Genomic DNA, 22500 nt, shown 5'->3' with positions numbered 1-22500 from the left:
AGTATGTCACTCAGATGGAGAAGAATCACATATTTTATTGAACCACACAGCAACATTAATGACCTTCAACATTCACATAACCAGTAGTGTCTGCGTGGTTTTGCAAGGCTTCGAACACTCGGGAGACTCTGTTTTCAATCCTGGCATTGTGCTGGGAAAGAATGAATAGTGGGCGTGGACATTCTCTGCTAGATGTTCAAGCTCTCTCTCATGTATAGAAGCACAGACCGGTCACTGTCCTCGCTTTACTACTGGTGCTGTCACATTAGCGTAAGCTTCAAGTTGATGTTGTAGCGTCTGGTATTTTTATCATTATTATTATTATTATTATTATTATTATTATTATTATTATTATTATTATTATTATTATTATTTATTATTAGATTTTATTTATTTTTTGAGGAACATGTCATTAATCATTGAGACGGATCCAGTTCATGTACTTGTGTTGTTGTTTTATTGTTTTTGTTGTTGTCACTACTAGTACTACTACTACTACTACTACTACTACTACTACTACTACTACTAGTACTATTTTATATTGTTGTTGTTGTTGTTGTTGTTGTTGTTGTTGTTGTTGTTGTTGTTGTTGTAGGTGACGTTAGTTACTAATGTTTATCTATCCGTGTTTGCTTGTATATATATATATATATATATATATATATATATATATATATATATATATATATATATATATATATATATATATATATATATATATATATATATATATATATATATATATATATATATATTTTTTTTTTAGCAATGAGTTACCCGATTTTGTCGATATACGTCGTTGTTTTTGATGGTGGTGGTGATGGTGGTAGTTGTGGCATTGTTATTTTTGTTGTTGCTCGTATTGTTGTTGTTCTCGTTATTATTATTATTATTATTATCATTATTATTATTATTATTATTATTATTATTATTATTGTTATCATCATCATCATCTTCATCATCATCATCATCATCATCATCATCATCATCATCATCATTTACTTTAGTGAATCAGCAATCGTAGTGAGACAATGAACTCATAATTACACGTACACATTTTTTTTTCTTTTTTCCCATATTGAGCTGTGGATAGATATTCATGTGTATTCTGCAGTATTATACAGGCATAGTGTTCATCGTGTTCACAGTACTTACAATGTTGTTGAAAGTCATATTAGTTATATATTGTTTTTTTTTATGCCTATAAGTTAAGTATCAGCAAGATTTCATGCAAAATTAGCGTTTTTGCGTTAGTCACCCAAACATAAAGGCTTAAGCGTCACCAAGATTTCGTGCAAAATTAGCAAGGTTACGTTAGTCGCCCAAACATGTTATAGGCTAGTATTATCATTATACGAACAACCGTAAAGAAGTACAGCGTGTGACCCCTTCAGCTTTGCGGGAGTTCTTGCAGCGCCATCACTCACGGAGGGGAGCTGCTGTCTTGAGACTCCCTGACAGGTGACTGACAATCCCCACTGGAGCTGTCACGGAAATTCTTTATGAATATTGATTTCCCTGAATTTCCATGTAATACTGCTGAGGTTCATTGCCGTGGAAGGATTATTTAGTGGTGTTTGGCACGCAGGAATTGAGTCATACTAGATACAACACGGGGAGAGTAAAGGGAAAGTGTGCCAAGGAATCTGTCGTCGGCTATAAGTCACGGCGCCTGCCTGGCCTGTACTTTAGCACCTCACAGGGAGGGAACATTCCTTTGTCTGACCTTTATTCATGTGACCTTTATCTCCTGTGGCGATGGCTGCTCTTCAGTGATAGACAGTGATACATGAACAAGGAACCTGTGCGATGCTGCGAACAATAACGGGAAATCAAAGGGAATGTTAATGTACATTGCAGCCTTCAAAACCGTAGGGAATTCTCTCTCATCATAATCTTGCCGCAAAGTAATACTATTTGTCTTCCTGTTGTTTTTTTTTTTTTTACCATAAATTTACTGACACGCATGCCAGACTGCCGCCATCTCATGGATAGCCTAACAAGGTGAGAATAATGTTACATGCAAGTGGACATGAAATATGGAGTCTAGTCGCGCTGTGGTGTTTAGGGTGATAACTGGACATCCGTTAAGTACTCCACATCACGACACGTATACGTTTGTCATGATGGAAGTACCGTGACCGGCCGCTCGCGAGGTTGTGTTGGCCATCAGTCTTTGCTGACGGACGAGTGTGATGTAGAGACGTGAACCTCTGCTGGGAGTTGAAATGTTTGTTTATAGCGTTAGTAACATTTTTGGAAGTTAGTGTGTGTGTGTGTGTGTGTGTGTGTGTGTTTGTGTGAATAAGATGGCTGTGTAGTATACGTACGCAAACTTACAAGTAGGTGACGAGATTTAAAAGGGGACAGTGCGGCATGTGTATGAATAATTTCTTTTAATTTCGGTGTTCAGTTTGGAGTAAAAGGCGCTCATGCATCAACCATAAGAGTAGCATAATGGATGTATCAACCCCCAAAGGTTTGGTGTTTGGACCCCCATGTCTAAGGAGTACTTGTTGGCACCTTCCCAGTAGTGTACACAACGTTGCTTTGTGGCTTGACATATTGAAAAATTCGAATCCGGGAATGTAGATAACCCATCCTCTCTCTCTCTCTCACTCTCTCTCTCTCTCTCTCTCTCTCTCTCTCTCTCTCTCTCTCTCTCTCTCTCTCTCTCTCTCTCTATATATATATATATATATATATATATATATATATATATATATATATATATATATATACTCTCTCTCTCTCTCTCTCTCTCTCTCTCTCTCTCTCTCTCTCTCTCTCTCTCTCTCTCTCTCTCTCTCTCTATATATATATATATATATATATATATATATATATATATATATATATATATATACATATATATATACACACACACACACACACACACACAAACATTAGATAAATTAGCAGTGTGACATGCCACAGTTCTGTGGATAAAAATAAACTTATACCCCTCTTTCTCACCACCCACCACTGTACTGTGATGAGGGCCGCTTCTAGGATTTGTACGGATATGAGGCAAGACTCTCAATTCTATTTCTTCCAGACAGGACAAAATATTTTCAGTACTCATTTAGTTACTACCTTTGTGTCGCCGATGTTCCGTGCACATTCCTAAACGAGGTTGTTTTTTTTTTTTTTCTCTTACACGTTTAGTCAGAACTGGTGACTGTTTTTACATTCTTCCGTGGTGACAGACGAAGTTTGACCTTCGCCACGCAGAAAATGTGTGTGTGTGTGTGTGTGTGTGTGTGTGTGTGTGTGTGGACAGTAGGTGTTACTACTTTTGAAACGTTTAAGAAGTTTGCGTGATGTTTTGCGTGATGTATCATGAAACTTTTTTTTATGGTGGTGCTATTGGATCATTATGATGTTTGCATTTAAGAAATGGTTGAATGTGCCTATTAAGTGATTCACTGAAGTACTATGAAACTGACACTAACATTGCCTTTCTCAACAGAGCCACAAGGCTTCAAGACATAAATGAAGCATAGGAGCTGCAGAAAGAGAATTGAAGCAAACAAGCTGTGCATCTTCTGAAGGGTGAGGAAGAAGTACAAGTGTGTGTCATCAGGATAATGTACAGATAGCCTCGTCCATCATGGGTCTCTTCACTACCACTAAGAAATTCCGCGGCCAGAACTACTCCAGATTGAAGAAGGAGTGTCTCAACAGAGGTTTGTCTCTCTCTCTCTCTCTCTCTCTCTCTCTCTCTCTCTCTCTCTCTCTCTCTCTCTCTCTCTCTCTCTCTCTCTCTCTCTCTCTCTCTCTCTCTCTCTCTCACATACACACACAGCTGGGCTCTGAGCTAATATGTATAATACTGTACCTTGTGTTGTATAAGTAATATACTTACTGAAAATATTAGCTATTCTTTTTGTAAATTAATTTACTTAGCATAATCAGAAGACATTTTTTAATGTTTATGATTACAATTACAAGGTTTCTTGTGTTTGACTAATATGCACTGTATTGGTTTCATGAATCCTTACTTCAACAGGAGAAAAGTTCAGTGATCCCAAATTCCCACCCCATGACTCCACGCTGTACTACTCCAAGCAGCCTCCCGGCGTCATCACTTGGAAGAGGCCCCATGTAAGTGCCTGCATTGCTGTACCACCCTACACAAACAGTGGATGGTCCTTGTTCTATAACTAAGGCCAAGATGTTTAAATACTGATGACCTTCTGTGTATGGAAAGAAAAAAATTAGTAAATGATGATGATCTTTGGAAGAAATATATAATGATTATGATGATGATGGTAATGGGTATGATTATAATAATCATTGTTATAATAATGATAATAATAATAATAATAATAATAATAATAATATTAATAATAATAATAGTAATAATAATAATGATAATACCAACAACACATGAATAAATAGATAAACAAATTAAGGGTATCTAAGTTGGTTTTCAAGCTCTAAAAGTTTAAAAGTTGATTATGAGATTATTATGGGAAGGGTAAAATAAATAAGAAACTGCCCGTAGATTTTATTAGAAGATAAAATAGTGTTATTCTGGTATTATGAGCAGAATAGCAGAAAGGACAAAATTTCCTTAGTTCTCGTGTCATTTTTCAATAAGATTTCATAAATTTTGAGTATGAGTTGAAAATGTCTTCTCATCGAAACACTGAGTATTATCCAGCAATCCCATTTCTTCTTAGCTATATAGAGGTTTCTATTATCTTTTATTATTCAAACTCTGCTTTCAGGAAATAGTAGACAAACCTCAGCTGTTCATTGAGGGTGCCAGTGCCAAGGATGTGACTCAAGGGCAGCTGGGCAACTGCTGGTTTGTAGCAGCATGTGCCACCCTTGCTGGGGTCAAGGAGCTCTGGCATAAGGTAAGAATATCATATGGATAGGGAGCTGCTTTTACTCCACACTGCACAGCACAACTAAAATTGATCAATTTAGTTTATTTTTATACTTCTCTCAGCTTTTTTTTTTTTTTTTTTAGATACAACTTCACTTTGTCAGTAAACATATAAAACAATTACAATTCAGCTTTTAGATTATATGATATTTTATGTGCAGACAATTAAATCCCCTGGGTAACAATCCATCATCAGTATGTTCTGCTCTGCTTAAGGTTTTTCTGTGCTTGTTATCTTTTTCTGCACTACAGTGTGAAGATGCAAAATGACCCATGGATAAAGATACAATGCATAGAATTTCTTCATTACACTTGGAGAGGCTCAGATGGCCAGACTATGATCTCTTTCTGTCTGAGTTATTTATTCTTATGCTGAATAAAATTTCTGCAGATTAGTTTTATGCAAATAATTTTCCAGCACAAAAACAATACAAATGTGCAGTTATATTAAGAAACATACTTGAATTTTGAACATACACCTTTTACCATTGTTCACTGTTCACACAGATCTGAAGTCTTGACATGTGTATTGTATTAAATGCATCTGTACAGTCATGCCCTCATGTAAGTTTTTAAATTTTTTTCTACGTATTTTTTCGTGTAAGAGGGGCATCGGCCAAGGGCAACAAAAAGAATGAAAAAAGAGGTCCACAGAGGTGCTAGTCCCAAAAGAGGTGTCAAAAGGATTATCCAAAATCAGAGGATAAGCGTGTTGAAACCCTGAAACCTTGATTACAGGTCATCCCGGACTACAAGGACCAGGAGTATGGAGAGCTACATCCAGGCATCTTCAACTTTCGCTTCTGGAGATTTGGGGAGTGGGTGGAGGTTGTGATAGATGATTTGCTGCCAACAATTGAAGGCAAACTCATCTTTACTCACTCCAAGGAGAGAGGAGAATTCTGGTGTGCCTTATTAGAGAAAGCTTATGCCAAACTGTATGGTTCTTATGAAGCACTTGAGGTAAGATTACACAAAGCTGAAAGCATAATAGTAGAGTAAGCATGTCCTGTAAGTTATGGTGTCACTAGAAAATGTCATCATTATTTTTATCTTAACCCTTAATTTCTCACAAATTTCTTTTTATCATACATTTTGCCACTCTTTTGTTTTCCATCTTTTCTCGATACCAACACATGAAAGTGGAGAATTCCTAACTCTAGTTATCATTGTTATAATATGTGGTTTTAATTTAATGTGGTAGAATTTAAGAGAATTAAAGACTGATGTAGTTTCCTCCTTCCTTGGGATATGAAAAAAAAAGTGTACATTTGAACAAAAGTTTTGAGATTGTGTGGTAGACAGGCAAGAGATGGACAGTCCTAATTGTGTATTTTGTTGACAGGAAGCATTTTTATTACAATCATCTTTTTGGTGGAGGTTTCTTAGATGAAAATGTGGCATTATGGTTGATAATAGTAAAGATTATAGCTTCATGAATTCCCTGGGTTCATGATCTAAGCATTGTGTGATTCTCTGCCTGTGTTTAGTTTTTGTTGTTTCTAATACATTCGGAATGTACTCATAGGTTTCATAGTCTTTGTAAGAATTGAGAAATTGGAAATATGGTGTCCAGTCATAAATAATAAAGTAATGCATAAATGGAAACTGTTGTAATGAGGTAATTATCTCAGTAATGTGACAGTGATAGATCAAGCATACTGTGGCAGGGGCAGCATGATGCAGTTAGCTCTGCTGTTTTTTTTAACTTAGATGAATACTTCTTGGGGAATGCTGCCATACTGATCACCAGAAATAGAAATATGACAAAAATATGCAGTGTAAAAGTTACCTACTGATATTAATACTGATAAGAAAAGTTTGGGAAAGTGCTATTAAGTGCATGAACTGCAAAAGTAATCATGTATATTATATTTCGTGTATTTCTTTCAAGTTGTTATTTCTCTTCCATGACACTGGATTTCTCTCTTTTCTCCACACATACATGTAGAATTTGATTGGTTATTTAAAAAAGATATGAAAATGCTTTAGATTTATTATTTTGCTTTACCAGGGGGGAAATCTCAGTGATGCTCTGGTAGATCTCACCTCTGGAGTGTCAGCCCATCTGGACCTGACAATTGGAGGATATGTAGATGACTTTGAGAAGCGGAAACAGCTCTTTAAGATGATGACAAAAGAAATGAGTGAACACTCACTGATGTGCTGTGCCATAACTGTAAGTGGTTAATTCATTCTTCTAGAATATATATAGGTTTAAGATATTCTTTTTTTAGTTTCAGATAAATTTGACAAGTGAATCCTAAAATCTACTTTTTTTTCTCTCTCCAAGAACTAAAGAAATATTTCTGAAATTATATATAGTCAGAGTTCTCGAATTTAGGTGGAGTAGATTAACTGAGAGTCTCTTGTAGCATGAATAACTGGAAGCTGTATGTTGAACACTTGATGTAACTGGTAATGGTAAAGAATGAACTGTAAAATTGCTGTAGTGATCAAGTACACATTCTTCTATTATACAGAGGTCTGCTCCCCATGGCATTTGAATATGAAAGAAAGAAAGTAAAATTATGATGGCATTATAAAGAATCAAGGAACTTTAATACAAAAACCATTCTGAAGTATTATGGATGTTAGATCATTGATAGTGCATGATCTATGAAACAGCCAAAGTGCATAGTAAGCTGTGCTGTTAAAGATAACATGTTTATAATCAACACATTGTGATCATTTTGTCTCATTTCTTCTCCCAAAAAAGATGAAAAGAACATTTATTTCCAGTTATAGAAATTAAAATGCTGAAAGTATAGAATGATGTACAAGATATTTGTCTCACTAACATTAATTTTTCTCAAGCCAACATAGAACCCCCCGTATCAGTTGTTGCTTGTAGATTTGTTTAATCTACCTCTGGGAGTGGCTTTAATCATATTCATTCCCTAACAAAGTGTAATATGCTTTCATAATCTTTATCTTTTATTCCACATTATACACAGTGTGATCCATAACTTGATCATATGAATTATTAATGCTTAGTCATAGACTAGTGAGTGTCTTAGAGAACAAGGTATTGTGCATTAACTTAGTGCATTAGAGAAAACTTGGAAATTTTGAAATATTAAAAAAAATTATTCTTTTTCTCATTAATTTTTATAATCGTGATTTTATCTAGAAGATAGGAGGAAAGAGATGGGCAATAGTATTTTTGGTGTGCTGTTGAGACAGCTACATGGAAGAAAACATCTAGCTCATCAAAGCCTTGGGTCATACTACAGTATATCCTACTGCTTAAACAAATCAGTCTTATGAGAAGTGGCTCCAGATTCCACCACCTCAGGAAGGACATGTGTGTTTGATTGGGCTGGTTTGTCCCTGATATACAAGACAAGATTAAAAAAACAGTCCTTTACAGTAATAATGAAATGATGCTGAACTGAATATTAAATTTATAAGATCTGCAAGGATGTACAGTGATACCTCAGTAGTATACATCCTTAATCCATTCCAGATCCTTGGATTTATACCAGACAGGACATATGCTAAATAAATTATTTCCCACAAGAAATAAAGGAAAAATTATTAGTTCATGCCGATGAAAAAAATCCTATTGTTATTGGCATACTATACAGTACATTCACGGGGTTGTATCAGATAATCTAAACACTGCTTAATACTAAAATACATACTGTATTTGATGGCATATAAGATGCACAGGCATATAAAATGCACCCCCATTTCAGCAAGACATATTCATGTTTTTTTTTTTTTTTTTTTTTTTTTTTTCATGTATTTAAGCATGTAATATTTAAAGCAAGTTAGCGGTACAGCTGAAGAAAAAGCAAGCATTCACAATAGTAAAAATATCCTACATGATTGCAGTAATAAAACTGAGGTAGTGGCCTAGTCACAGAGGCAAGGTGAAGAACGCAGCTCAACTGCTGAGATGTCAACAACACACTTGGGACGTCACTGAACAGGGCTATGTTTTCATTTTCAACATTGCCTTACATTATATTATGGTTGAAAAATATGGTACAGCACCCTTGCCTGTAATACAGTGGTATGAATCTTCAGGTGTATGGGTGAAGAAAATTTCAAAATTAAATCTGTGGGTGGCCTCACATTTAGATATAAGACACAGGGTGATATTTTGAGCCATTTTTATGAGAAATATAATAAATACAAAAGCAATTAGATGAAATAAATGAAAATTTAACCTCACTTTACCTTGCTGAGAAGAGTCAAGTGCTTACTACCATGGTGCTGAGAAGGGAGATGATGTTATTGTTTGGAAGGAGAATCCCACCAACCTGGCAACACTGCTCGTGAGCAGTCATGACTGTGTCTCGAAAGAGGTAAACAAGAGTTGTATCATTCTGATCCATGCAAGTTCTAGCACACAAGTCTTATACCAAACAAAGGTTGTATACCAAGCAAATTTTTTCATGTCCAAACAGGACATATATATAAGTGGGACTTATTCCAAAGCGGACATATACTGAGGTACCAATGTAGATCTCTCTTTATGTGACATTCTCATTCCTATGTAGTGTGCAGAGTGGCACTCAATCAATAACTTGGTTAGGTGGAATGAAAAGTTTTTAAGGCACTTACAAGTTCCAAACCTTTTGACTGTGTCTCTTGTAGTCATCTTTTTCAACATGGGAATACTGGGACATGCCTGTTCAATACTGAGTCATTCATATTACATGAATATAGATCCATGTAATGTAAACAATTTACTATTAAAAATCATAAACACTTTCACACAAACATAGGTAGGTATTAGAAAAATCATATTGGTCTGAAAAAATTTGAAAACTTGAAGCCTATACTTATTATTCTCTAGATCCATGTCTGCAGCATTTTTTTTTTTTTTTTTTTCATATCTGAAGAATCTGAGTATTTTCTGCATATACTTTATTATTAATGAAGTACCTTTGGGTTTTTTTGCATTCCTAGACTGGAGAAACCTTCCCTCGGGTAAGCTGCATGCATGTTGTGTGAAGTAGAACCATATCAATAGGGTATCTTTATCATATTTCAAGTAAACCAATGAAAATTTCTTCAGTCTCATTACTATATAAACTGATGATCAGTTACCTAGTTGAATTGAATATCTTGTCTTAATGATAAAACCAAGGCTTTGCCCAACAGCAAAATCCTTTTTTGTCATTCCTGTTTATTATATGCTTTCCCATGAAGTTAATGTAAGGAAATGATCACATGCATACTCCTAAGTGAGTTTCAAGAGGGTACTCAATAATCATTACACTACACTTTCTCTTATCCAGAAATAGATGTACAACCTGAACTTATAATCAGCCATATATTTCATGTTAAGTTGCACCCAAAAAATTACCATCTTTACAACAGTAAAACATGGAAGGTCTTTAGTAGGCCTGAGCCATGTTTGGAAGGATAAGAAAAAGGAGCCATTTTATGTTTTCAAAATTATTACATATTTTAGTATATTAGCAATGTTAGGAGATCAGTGGAATATATATGCAGTTCATTAACAGCAGTACCATACTACAGCAGTTTTCATGCAGTCTAATTTAAACTAGCAGCTTTTTAGCTTTTTTTTATTTTATTTATTTATTTATATAAGTTAGCATTTTTGCAACTTATTTTGCTTTTACATTTTTATTTCTGCTGCAGCTTGCCTTGCATGGGGTCCAAACATGTGTCAGAAATTAAGCAGCTGTTTTAAATCACTAATGAAGAATTAGTCTGTGAATATGACACTGTAGATATTTTGTGTAATATCCAGCAGAGCAAATGTTTTGTTTTATATTTCTCAGAAGGTATGATGTATAATTCTTCTTTAATCTCATCATTGATGAAAGACTCTCTCTCTCTCTCTCTCTCTCTCTCTCTCTCTCTCTCTCTCTCTCTCTCTCTCTCTCTCTCTCTCTCTCTCTCTCTCTCTCTCTCTCTCTCTCTCTCTCTCTCTCTCTCTCTCTCTCTCTCTCTCTCTCTCTCTCTCTCTCTCTCTCTCTGAAATTATTGACTTAGTATTGGTACATGGCATTCAGTCTTAAAAGGCAAACACAATTGCCATCCCACCCTCCAAGCCACATTGATGGTTTTATATAAATTCAGTTTTAAAACTATTCTGCTTGCACCTGCATGGAAATGACACAGATGATATCTTTATATTTACAGATTAAATATGCTTTGATTTTAACTTTAATCCTTGTTATTATTCTTCATCCTAAAACATTGCATGAATTTTAATTAGTTGAAAATTTAATAATGGCTGTAATCTTTATCTTGTGTCACTTATCAGCAGTGTCTTTTTAGTTTTCATAACAGTTCTGCTACACTTTCATTTAATGAAAGTGGATAGAGAAGCAGAAAATTAGTTGAACTGATTTCTCTCTCTCTCTCTCTCTCTCTCTCTCTCTCTCTCTCTCTCTCTCTCTCTCTCTCTCTCTCTCTCTCTCTCTCTCTCTCTCTCTCTCTCTCTCTCTCTCTCTCTCTCTCTCTCTCTCTCTCTCTCTCTTCAAAGGTTTCCAAAGTTTGGTGTGTGTTTGTGCATGATTGCAATGATAATAGGCATGAGTTGCAATATAGTAAAAAAGCTATTCTTCATCACCCAATGAAATACTAATGATGTCCAAGATATATGTAACAAGCACTTTTCAGTATTGTTTCCCAGTCTAGTATCTTGGGCATCCCTAGAAAACTGTGATGTACAAGTATTATAGGAGTTAGGAGAGGAAAACTGGTAGTGTAAAAGCAGAAGCACATTCACTAATGAATGCCCCTCTTACAGCCACACAGCCATGAGGAGGCAGAGATGAGGACAAATGTTGGGTTGGTGAAGGGCCACGCGTATGGAGTTACTGCATGCCGCAAAATCAACATTGGAGATACTGGCCTTTTCTCTATCTTTAAGTAAGTACTTTGTGACAGTTGACATGGATTTCAGTAATCTATTTTAATGAATTTTCAGATTTATAAAACTTATTTTAGTGAGAAGTTTCAAGGAAATTTTTAAATTTAGAAAATTGACCAAAATAAGAAAGAACTTCAGTTGTATTCTTCTCTTTCATACCGATGAAGATATACTCGTACATTCTACAAAATGTAAGTAAGAAGTGGATGAAAGATTGATATGTTTATATGTTGGCCCAAAATTAGTTATTTATCCTGTGAATGTATTAGATGAAATTCATCCAAGGAAGTTTTGTGGCATTGTTTTAAATTATCAAACATAGTATTTATTATTCTTAAAAGTTTCCAGGACAAGAAAAATTTTACTGTTTAACAATATAAAGTGTAGATATCATGAATTTTATTGCATTTCAAGTTTTATTACACTTATAGAAGCTGTGCGAAGGGGCTATTGATGTAAGATATTTAACCTGTATATGTGTTGTGCTTTGTCAGAGATAGGGGTCATGTCAGGTTGCATTTTTTCATATATTTTTTATTTATCCTTTAAAATTAGAAAAGAGCAACAAACTGTTTTATATATATATATATATATATATATATATATATATATATATATATATATATATATATATATATATATATATATATATATATATATATATATATATATATATATATATATATATATTATTCCCATGCTATGAATGGAAGTGTGGCTACCATGCAATTTTGAATCTTGGATTTTTCCCTTCTCAGAGCTCATGATATCAGACTAGGAATGCGGAATTTTATTTTAATATTTTTTAAAGCTTTTATTTTCACTTTTACTTACACTTTCCACAACCCTATAGTGTGTGTGATAAATAAGTACTTCTTAATATTACAAAATACTTATAAATAAACAAGAGTTGTACATTCAGCAAAATGGCTGGATGCACATCTGACAACACCCCGCATCTCAAGGCTTTGGTTACTATACCTGCAGTTCTCAAAGAAAAGAGAATACTATGAATTTTTACGACCTTCACTTTCCCTTTTCCAATTACTCTGAAGTCTTGTTTCCTATTTCTTATGCCCTACTGAAATTATAGATTTGAGAAGTAACTTACCTTTTTATGTGATGATTTTTGGGGAAACACAGCAGCCCACCATGTGCAGCCAACTCCCCAACAAAGTCAGCATGCTAAAACATTTATAACCAAAATCTTTATCCCTCTCCAATACCATAGCTTTCAATTTCATTTTATTCCTTTGATATTATGCAAACATAGGGGTTGAAAAAACAAAATTATCCCCAAATATGTCAAAGTTTCTACAGAAGTATTCAATCTATAATAACTCCGAGCCCAAAAGATAGGTAGGTATATGAAAACATTCATTCCTGACTTGTCAAAATATTCTTTGTTAGTGTTAGTGACACGTCATATATATATATATATATATATATATATATATATATATATATATATATATATATATATATATATATATATATATATATATATATATATATACTATATTTACCATACTGTGGAATGAATCAAAAGTTTCTTATGGTCAAACATTTCTATATTAGAAAAAAATCTTACCAGATAATCAGCCAATAGCAGCATATAGTATAACTGGAAATTGAAATTTGAGGTGTGTGTTCTCAAGTTTTCTTTCCTCCCACCTTATATCCTCTCATTATATATACCTCACATATCAGTAAACATTTGACCTCTAAGAATAAGGGATGATTATTCTGCATCTCCTACTACTTGTGTGTGTGTGTGTGTGTGTGTGTGTGTGTGTGTGTGTGTGTGTGTGTGTGTGTGTGTGTATTTATCTAGTTGTGACACACATGAAAAGAGCTATGCTCATGCTGTCCCGTCACCATGTCTATTTTTATCCAACTTTGTCTTAGATTCATTTATTATATTTGCATCAATGACTTCTCTATCCAAATCATTCCAGACCTCCACGGTTCTATGTAGGAAATTATTGTTCTTAACATCTTTTCTACAAGCATCCTTTTTCAATTTTCTCCAATGTCCTTCTGTAACTCTTGTATCCCACATCACCGAGTTCTCCCTATCCAACTTTTCCATTCCAGTCATCACTCAGTACAGTGTGATTAAATCACCTCTCTCTCTTCTCTGTTCCAATGTTATAAGACACAATTTTGCCAGTCTTTCTTCATATGGTAGTTCCCTCAAGCTTGGAGATAGCTTTGTTGCTTCTTTTTTTGTATCCCTTCCAATTTTCTTATGGATTTCTTGGCACTAGGTGACCATACCACAGCTGCATATTCCTATCTTGAGCATATCATGGTCACAATAAAATTTTTTAAATAATTTCTTAATGCAGATATGTAAATGTTGTCCTTATGTTTCTTTGTAGGTTATATGTTTCACCAGTAATCTTGTTTGTGTTTCTCTGGTGACAACTTATCAGTAATTGTTACTCCAAGGTCTTTTTCTTCTGGTGTGTGTGTGTGTGTGTGTGTGTGTGTGTGTGTGTGTGTGTGTGTGTGTGTGTGTGTGTGTGTGCGCGCGCGCGCGGGCGCGCGCGTGTGCGTGCCCAAAGAGTTAATAAACTTTTCTTATTCTCTACCTGTGCAGTCATGTTCCCATTGACATTAATATTGCATATGCACCTGATGGCTGGCCATACACCAAGAGGTAAAATTGAATGGTTATGTGTCAGTGTAGAATTACTGTACATTAGAATTCACTTGTATGGTATTCTATTCTATATTTCTGAAGTGTATGGATAAACATACCTTTTATGCCAGAATTTAGCATGCACATAATGGTTTATGAAGGTGGATGTTTTTGAAACTTGTATCAGCAGTGCCTTTGAAAATTTCTGTTTCCTCAATGTTAATGGTTTGTTACTAGTATGAAACTAGTGTACTACTGTTGGTCTTCACTATTACTAGTGTGTTGCCATATGTAGTAATTCTGCCCACTTGCCTTACTATTGTAATTTATTTCATTGGTAATATATGAGTTCAAAATATAATCTTGGGTTTGTATGCTAGGGTTGCAATCATTTTATTGATTTTTCTTAAACTACATTTGAATGATTAACTAAAAGTTTTCATATGATTATATAATTTCAAGACTTCTCACTCCATTCTCTTTTACCATCATTATAATGCATTTCTTCAAACAAACTATAAAAATATTTATTCTTTACTTATGATATATCCATGTTCCCTAATGTATTTTGCAGTTAATGAAGGTCAGCAGTAATGTGTGACATACCTTTTCCATAAGTGTATAAGTTATTCATATCACTGGGGTATAGATAACTGATTCTACAACACACACCTCTACCTTTCAGCTGTCATTAGTACTGGTTACGATACTCCTTGTCACACTGTTTTCAATTTTCAACACTCATGGTACAGAAATTAACATTACTAAACCAACCCTAAATACTGTATGAGTAAGACAAGCAGGAGTCTCTCTGAGAGGATAATAATGTTATTATGTAGCATTACATTAGCACAGAATCTATCTCTCCATTGTATCAGGAAAGATATTTAACTAAGAATGACAAGTTGTGGGATGCACATTATAGGTGTAAGTGACTTATTTATGAAAATGTGGATACAAATGATGATTGTGGAAATCATAACTAAATGATTATGGTCTAAATAATAATGATAAGTATATGAGTGTGCTAGTTTGTGACTATTTTGAGAAGTTTTGAAAGATTTGGTTTTGATAAATGTATGCTGATGTCTGATATTCCCTGCATCATTTTTTTTCTGTTTTAGTTTTCTTTTGTGCAGATGTAGTGTGTTAAATGACTCCTTCTTTCCATTCCTTTACAAACATAATACTTTTTGTACACATGCATTTGTCAGATTTATTTGTGCTTCACTCACATATGAGACTTGGTTGGTCACAGTATAGCAATGTTTAACAAAAAAAATTTCAACTTTGGATGCATTTTGTTCTAACTCTGATAACATTTTTCATATCAACTGAAATTCATTGTTTAGTATAATGTAGATTTCTAAATTCAAAGTTAACATGTAGCACATGCTAGCGCACTTAGTTCACTTACCAACTAAACAGCATGACATATAGCAGTTGAAGTCTGCAAATTTTTATGTGTAGTCTTGTACTTAGAAAGTTGTTCAAAGATTATATAGTTTCTGGATAAATAGTAGACTCATGAATCAGCTCATTCTTTGATCCAGTGAATGCTGAACTGACAGTCTTATTGCAGAGGTGCCCAGAAGGTGAGGATGGTGCGCCTCAAGAACCCCTGGGGAGAGCGAGAGTGGAATGGAGCTTTCAGTGATGGGTAAGTGTTCTATCATCCTATAATCAAATTTATGAATCATTAGCGATTTCTCTCTCTCTCTCTCTCTCTCTCTCTCTCTCTCTCTCTCTCTCTCTCTCTCTCTCTCTCTCTCTCTCTCTCTCTCTCTCTCTCTCTCTCTCTCTCTCTCTCTCTCTCTCTCCAAATAATGTGTAATGTGCAGCAGTCTCACATGAATTTACTGTTTTATCCCTTAGCCAGTAATGTTTTGAATAAAAGGAAAGTAATTGCTTTCAAATATATACTTACTGTATTACTCGGACCCTTCCTCACACACACACACAAAAAAAAATAAATAAATAAAAATAAATAAATAAATAAATAATAATAAATAATAATAATAATAATAATAATGATAAAAAACATTGGGAGCAGAGCAAAAAGACTGAACCCCCTCCTCTGTATTTTTATTTCCAATTTGAGACAAGACAAGAAGCATTTTCACTTCAATATTGCAAGAAAAGTCTACACAGGTGAGAATGTGTGTGCATTCACTGTAGATTGCATACCCATGATGCCAGTGGCAGAAAAGAATCATCATACAAGTATATAAAGTAACCAAAGTCCACTACACCTGCCATTAAATCACTTGGATCATTGTGCATAGTGCTGACCGTGTGAGCCTTATTGTTTCCAGCATTATAGTTTTGTTATGCAGGTCTATAACTATACTCCTTGCCATTACCAAGGGATGCCTCAGTGTTGCAAATGAAGACAAGGCTCATGTCTTGGCACAGCTGGAGCAGAGTCTGTGATATGTGCAGCATCCCATCTTCCCATGTCCCCCCATAATACATCTCTGGGAATACTCTTCAGACTTTCATAGTGAATGGAAAATACAGCTTTCATTTTAACATTTTTACACTATTAGTGCTATTTTTACTTACTGCATAACTAAATGTACTTCAATTTTTTTATACTTATATATTATTATATAACAATTTCTCTTTATTTTCACTAAGTATATTTCAACTTGGACATTGCAAGTTATTTTGATGGAATTTTAATTGCTGATTGCAGTTTTTCTTTGTTGAGAGATTTAATTTTATTTTATGTTTCAGTAGCTTACTAATGCTCGTGCCTTAATTCCTATCAGACTCTTATTACAATGTATTTTGCACTCTGAGACAAGTTCAGGATCCTGTCAAGGTTTGTACCTTTCCATGTCAAACTGCTGTAAATGTTTGCTTTCTTTTCATGCTTGGTCTCAGATTTTTCAGGATGGAAAGGTAAAGTGCAGTGTAAGTTGTTGCTATATGCACTGCACTGACTGTTTTTTGACAGTATTTCATACTATCACAAAGCAAATTAATGAATTAATTGTTTATTTATTTATTTATTTTATTTTGTTTTATCTATTTATTTATTTGTTTATTTATTTACATATTTATATTTGCCAATGGATGTTACATATGATTTTGAAATTAAATTCATATTGCGTTGTTTTTGTGTGTAGCATTTTGTCTAATATATTGAAGCAGAGTACCTTTTGTGTGAAATAAAGTACATTAAAGCCAATTTTGAGGTAGAAGAGTAAAGTCTCTGTTAGATAATACATTTTTGCATTATACTGTATCAAGTTCTTTATATAATATATTTGTAATCCCAGTAAAACCATACCTATATTTTCTTTCACCATCTTGGAGTCAAAAGAAAGAAATCATGATCACAAAATAACATTTGGATTTATGGCAACATGATGGTGTAATGGTTACCACTTTTGGCTCACAACATATTTGTCACAGGGTAGAGAAAATTTGGGTTTATTTCTTTCAGTTTAATCAGTTCATGATCTTGCAGCCTGGCAACAATCAAGATGTTGATAATGGCTAATACCCATAACCAGTGAGGAATTTAATTTCACTCACTGGACTCATTTGGGCTGACAATATTAAAAGTCCATAGTTTATTGTTTTTGCATCATTTATAAGATAAAGCTATGGATTTATATTACATTTGCTCATTTAATGCTGCCGCTTATTAGATATATAGCAATTCAATCTGTCTGACAAATCTAAAAACACTACCATCATGTGACCTTCAGTGGTGTATTTTTACAAGAACACAAGTTTTTACAGTTAATTCTCAAATGAGGTACTAGTTCATTAAAGTTCCTTGCTAACTTTGATATTCCAGCATAATTTTGTTGATGCAGATCACTAAATGGCCACTTTAAAATATAGTGTGGCCACTCATAGATTTTAATGTTATTCCTTTGGTAGTGTGTCTTGATATGAATTTCCACTTATCAACTCAGAATGTTTTGGGTGCAGTTGCAGTTTGCTGATGTGTTCAAATAGGCATTGCTTTACAGTACAGAGAGAAGTGGGTTTGTGTATTCTACCTCGCAACTGACCAGAATGTACTCCAGGTGACTACTTGCACCAGTGTGACCCCTGTATGCTTCTGCACAATTTGCACTTTTATAAAACAGTGATTTGTGTTAGTGACTTACAGTATTGCCTTATTATATTATTGCTTTTACAAAGTTGGTCACTGAAACAATAATCTAATAATATGATTGTAAAACATAAATAGGTGTCATCAGAGATTAACTTCCATTCTTATTTTTAGATTAGTTAACTGCCAGTAACCTGGTTTCTTAGCCTTATATTATGTATTTATTTTTGTGTGATGAAATTGCTGTTTGTTATTTTTCATTATCTTTGTTTAATTTTGTCAGTAATTATTATTTATTCATTGATTGATTTTTATTTATTTATTGATTTTTTTTAGTTATTTATTTTTTTATTATTTATTTATTTATTTTTATTATTATTTATTTATATATTTATTTTATTTTATTTTTTCTTTTCTTTTACATATTGACAAATTCAAAGTTGCATCATAGTTGCAACTTTATATTATAAAAGATGTATTGAAATTTTAACTTTCAGCTCCCATCCTAATAGTTTTCTTATTCTCAGATATAGCAAGAGTAAGCATTTCCTATAGATTTTAATGTTTTCTGTGATTTCTTATGTTTTTATTACACAGTTATCATTATTGGATTATCATTAACTTCCAAGAAGTTGGTATTTGTTTAAATTATCAGATTATTAGACCTAAAAATTGAAGTTATCTGTTTATCATTGTCAGCTAAATTTTGGTTACCAGTGACCAACATTGCTGCTTTGTCACTTACACTTATTTTTTTTTTAGTTTTCAGTAGACAGCTAATACCTAATGTAGTAGTGATCTTTTTAAAACCCTTTTTAATTAGTTTATTAGATCCCAAAGATTTATGCATGCCATAATTCTGTTTAAGAAACTCTTTATAATATTGTAAAAGTGGTGACATTTTTTTTGTGATAATTGCTTACTTTATACATTAGAAGTTTGTTAATAGCTGCTGCATTCAATTCTGGGAGCAGTTTTGTTATATGTAGGGCTGCCTTTTAGACTTCTGATTTGTGGAGCAATATTTCTTGTTACATTGAATACCATGGTTGCTAGTGTCAAAATGATTTTACAATTTGAATTCTTCATGGTTATTGACAGCCAGAACACATCAACAGTGTACGTAAATGACAGATCAAAATGCTTAGCCAAGATGTACTTCATTTTCCATTTACCTTTTGGTGGCTTCAGTCAGTCTATGAGTTGGAAGTGTGATTTGTAAATAAGTACATGGTCTTCAGTGCTTGAGGGTCGGTTCATATAATTTTCTATCCTTCCCATATTCAAAGCACCTACAAACAAACAAGATGAAATCTATCTTAGATTCTAGCCCTCTAAGAAGAAAGAAGACCAAGCCTCACTAACCATTCACTCTATTTGAGAGTTAGTTATTTAGCATATCCAACAGTATCAGCAGCTAGGCCCAACAGAACAGGTTCAGTCCCATTGCACCATGATAGGTTCATTCTCCTTGCCACAACTGACATGATCAGTTGATTAGACCAAATGCAGATTAATTTCTTATATAGGATGATATGGAAAAAAGTTGATGAGCTAATGGAAACAGTACATACTGGAAAACACCTTCCTGCAAAATAGTCAGGATTTATTTCTAAACAAGGCACCAACAGACTGCATAATTATCTCTGCTGCCTTCCTTTGACTATTGGCTCCTGCAATTGGTGTAGGTGTAAATGGGCAAAACAAGTATTGAACTGTTAACCTTTCTTTCCATGCAGTTACTGCTTATTACTACTGATGTACACTGCCGGTTTCTGTATCCCACAACATAAAAAAAATATTTGCCATTGTTGTAATTCCCTTGATTTAATTAAAAATGCTACAGTTTCCACTAAGCTTTTTATGCAAATCACAAGTGCTTTGAATTTTCTATATTATAGTATATTCAGAAAGTGTTTGTTTTTTGTCTCAAAATCAATGGAATAGAAGTTTCTTTTAAGGTGTGATCAGGTTGAGAATTCTTTGGCTGCTATTCTGAAATGTGAAAACCTCCAAAATATGGATGTGTCGTATAATGGAATTATCTGTGATATATTCACATTTTCATGCCAGTATAGCAAAAAACAGTATTTCTAGTATTGCTATTCAATGCTTGATTACTCATTTGTTTTCCTCGTAACTCAGGAAATAAAATTATTTTTGGCTCATCCTCTTGACCATTACTAGTCTTTATAAAGTGATGTACATGGTCACATTGCAGTGGACAGGATAGCAGTGACTTAGAGTATGCCCCTCTTATATTATTGTGTGCATGGATAGGTTTCCTGAGCAAACAGGTTTTCTTCATTATGATGAAAATTACTGAAACTCAAAAATAAATTATTTATTTATTTATTTGTTTTTTTGTTTTTTTTTTTCTTTTTATATATCAATTTACAGTAAAATCTCTCTTATCCGGCATCAACGGGACCGCCGACATGCCGGATACTTGAATAGAAGTGAAATTATGTCCACAATCACCACTCTACATTCACGCATCTAACCATAACAAAGATCAGCTGATCTTAATCAGCAGCTGATCTGATCAGCTGCTTAAGTGTAAGCACAACATGCTTCCTCTTTTCTACAACTTTAGGCATGATGAAGGCGTCAGGCGATAAACAGTGCACACGCGGGACTGAGTCACTAAGTAAACACAGTGCAGTGGGCCGCGGGTGGCGCGAAGCAGTGCGCTCTGGTGGCGAGGTGACAAAGTATACCTCGCTCGGGAATTTTAATCGATTTTATGAGTACACATTGATTTTTTATTGATTTTAAGGCTCGGGGAAAAATGTGTCGGATACTTGAAGCTGCTGGATACTCGAATGCCGGATGAGAGGGATTTTACTGTACTTATTTATTTATTCAGTTATTTATTCTAGGGAGAGAAGGAAAAATTCAGTGTTGGCTGTGTCTTTGGAATGATATACTTCAAATACATGTTCCTTCAAATGTCATAATAAATAAACACTGTAACAAGATTCTGGGAGCATTTGTTTACAGAAAGCTACCATTATCATGAGCACATTCAAAATAGGCTGGGGCAGGTTTTGATGTTTAGTGATGAATTTTTACATATAATACATGGGATATTCTCTCTCTCTCTCTCTCTCTCTCTCTCTCTCTCTCTCTCTCTCTCTCTCTCTCTCTCTCTCTCTCTCTCTCTCTCTCTCTCTCTCTCTCTCTCTCTCTCTCTCTCTCTCCATTGAGTCCAAAATACAAAACATTTCTGATCCAAAGCATTCGGAATAAGGGATCCTCAACCAATATCACATTTTAAGAAAACTTATTACTCTTATGGGGAAATTCCCAATCAAGTTCCACATTTAATGTATCATTAATTCCATCTTTCATGGTCATCTCAGTGTTGTTGATGAATTACATACTGCATGTCTCAGATAATATCTTAAACCATATTATACATGAGTAACACTTAAACAACAGCTTTTTACATTTTATATTTTCTACAATTCAAAATTCAACATCAGTATCCAATAATCTACCTTGTATAATATTAATGCTCTTCATTATACATAGCCCCATAAAACTCTTCAAATTTTAGAATCCATGAATGAAATTTCATGTCACTATATATACACTTACCATGTATGTAGTACATTGGTGCCTTCTGCCATCAAAGACATGGAAGATTGTAGTGGGGATCTTGTTACAAGTTTCAGAGAATTTCAATGCCATGAGATAACCAAATTATTGCTTGAAAAGAAAAAAATATAGGGAGTTATTATAATTTTCATAGTTTCCTCAAAAAAGTAATAAAACTTGATAAATTATAAACTTATTAAAAAAACATTAGTTTTAAGGGCTTGTGTATCTTGAAACAGTATGCTATTGTATAATGTACTGAAATTTGTTGTATATGTATTTATAATATATGATTTCCATTTGAAGAAAAATTCGTATAATGTTGCATGATTTTCATCTTCTGAAGATAAGTTTTCAGATTATTCAAGGCATTGCACAGTGGAATATTAAAAAAAGTCCCAGATATA

The 22500-nt window shown here is 33.9% G+C and overlaps 1 protein-coding gene across 14 annotated transcripts in view; it reads left to right on the top strand.

Annotated features, from left to right (window-relative positions):
• Positions 1–22500, top strand: part of LOC135104094 (calpain-5-like) — a 47805-nt gene that overhangs the window by 12090 nt on the left and 13215 nt on the right. For 7 of the 14 annotated variants that reach the window (XM_064011094.1, XM_064011153.1, XM_064011058.1 and 4 more), the window contains exons 2-10: positions 3473–3689; positions 4013–4107; positions 4737–4868; positions 5639–5863; positions 6915–7079; positions 9824–9844; positions 11643–11764; positions 15995–16072; positions 18405–18461. In XM_064011094.1, the coding sequence (XP_063867164.1) occupies positions 3614–3689; positions 4013–4107; positions 4737–4868; positions 5639–5863; positions 6915–7079; positions 9824–9844; positions 11643–11764; positions 15995–16072; positions 18405–18461 (971 nt within the window). In that variant the 5' untranslated portion in view covers positions 3473–3613. The remainder of the gene's footprint in view (positions 1–3472; positions 3690–4012; positions 4108–4736; positions 4869–5638; positions 5864–6914; positions 7080–9823; positions 9845–11642; positions 11765–15994; positions 16073–18404; positions 18462–22500) is intronic. The other 7 variants (XM_064011165.1, XM_064011142.1, XM_064011173.1 and 4 more) reach the window with 3 other exon arrangements.

Source organism: Scylla paramamosain, chromosome 1 (genome assembly GCF_035594125.1).
Source record: "Scylla paramamosain isolate STU-SP2022 chromosome 1, ASM3559412v1, whole genome shotgun sequence".
NCBI lineage: Eukaryota > Metazoa > Arthropoda > Malacostraca > Decapoda > Portunidae > Scylla > Scylla paramamosain.
This window is presented reverse-complemented; position numbering and strand designations above follow the sequence as displayed.